The 1,099-nt window shown below is 41.9% G+C and overlaps 1 protein-coding gene across 1 annotated transcript; it reads right to left on the reverse strand.

The window, feature by feature from the left end:
• Nucleotides 1–256: 256 nt before the first annotated feature.
• LOC117149960 lies at nucleotides 257–712 on the reverse strand. Its single transcript, XM_033316858.1, has one exon. It carries the CDS (start codon nucleotides 635–637, stop codon nucleotides 257–259), a length of 381 nt encoding a protein of 126 aa, XP_033172749.1. The 5' UTR covers nucleotides 638–712.
• Nucleotides 713–1,099: the final 387 nt, after the last annotated feature.

A 1,099-nucleotide genomic window follows, 5' to 3' on the forward strand; every position in this document is an offset into this window, starting at 1 on the left:
GATCGCTAAATTCCCTTGTATTTCGAAAGAAACAACCAGGCAACGTTTGTCCCACAAAAAAAAAAGAACAGAGGACACAGCGGTGAGTAATCGGCTAAAACTACCTGCATCAAAAGAAATAAAAAAGGCCAGAGATGCAGGAGGGAAAAGGCCAAACTTGTTGAGCACGGGATAAAGAGAAGCAACAGATAAAGAAACAGTCGGGGATGCGTTAAGTACAACTAAACCACTATTCTCCGGGTGTCCACACATCGAATCAGGCCAACGTATGGTGGTGCTTCTGGTCGGGATAGTTCCCTATGGACTGAATGGATCGCGATGTGGCGGCGGTAATGGCTGAGGATACGTCCATAAAACGATATTTCTTCTCATCGCGACAGAGTAAGGGGTAGCAAATGATGCCGTAGTAGAAGACGAGGCAGAGAACGATAACGGTGAAGATGATGGCGATGATGCCGAATGTGGAGATTCCGGTTTGACTGTCCAGATACTCCTTGGCCGTCGGCGGGGACTGGGTGGTGGTGGGCGGCTCCGTGGCCTTGTAACCCCTTGGATTGTTCCGCGCTGCACTCGCACTAAAAACCAAGCAGCTGGCGCCTAAAAACAGCACACACAACAGGTACGAACTGCGAGACATTTTTAATTTATTTCGAATTTACGATTGAGCACGAACGCGGGGAGAAATCAGTTCTTTGCCACGAGAACGGGACGCAGACGCAGAATAGAGACTCGAGAATCACACAAAGCAACAAGAAAGCAAGACAAAAACTTTTGATGTCTTCATTATTTAAAACTTGTGTTGAATAAATCAATTTTGGCCAGTGTGATAGTATCAATAATGTTTTGTAAGTCAAATGTTAATAAACGTAAACGATGTTTTCGTAACGGCAATTCTTGATCAATAAAAATGTTTTTAAAATGAACGGAAAGTGATTTTATCTCTTTAAACAATATGGAATTTAAAATAAATTGTTAGTTATTGTTTTCAGTTAAATCATTTATTTTATTCTGTATTTTAATGAAATCATCGTGATCCGGAGTTCCAGCTAACCATTTCCAAACAGTGCCTAACTCATTTATTCCCCTTTTTGATCTAGTT

The sequence above is a fragment of the Drosophila mauritiana genome, unplaced genomic scaffold (genome assembly GCF_004382145.1).
Source record: "Drosophila mauritiana strain mau12 unplaced genomic scaffold, ASM438214v1 Y_05, whole genome shotgun sequence".
Taxonomy (NCBI): Eukaryota; Metazoa; Arthropoda; class Insecta; order Diptera; family Drosophilidae; genus Drosophila; species Drosophila mauritiana.

Bases quoted from the DNA above. Each gene is read 5' to 3' on its own strand.
- LOC117149960 (XM_033316858.1), bottom strand. From the start codon at position 637: ATGTCTCGCAGTTCGTACCTGTTGTGTGTGCTGTTTTTAGGCGCCAGC.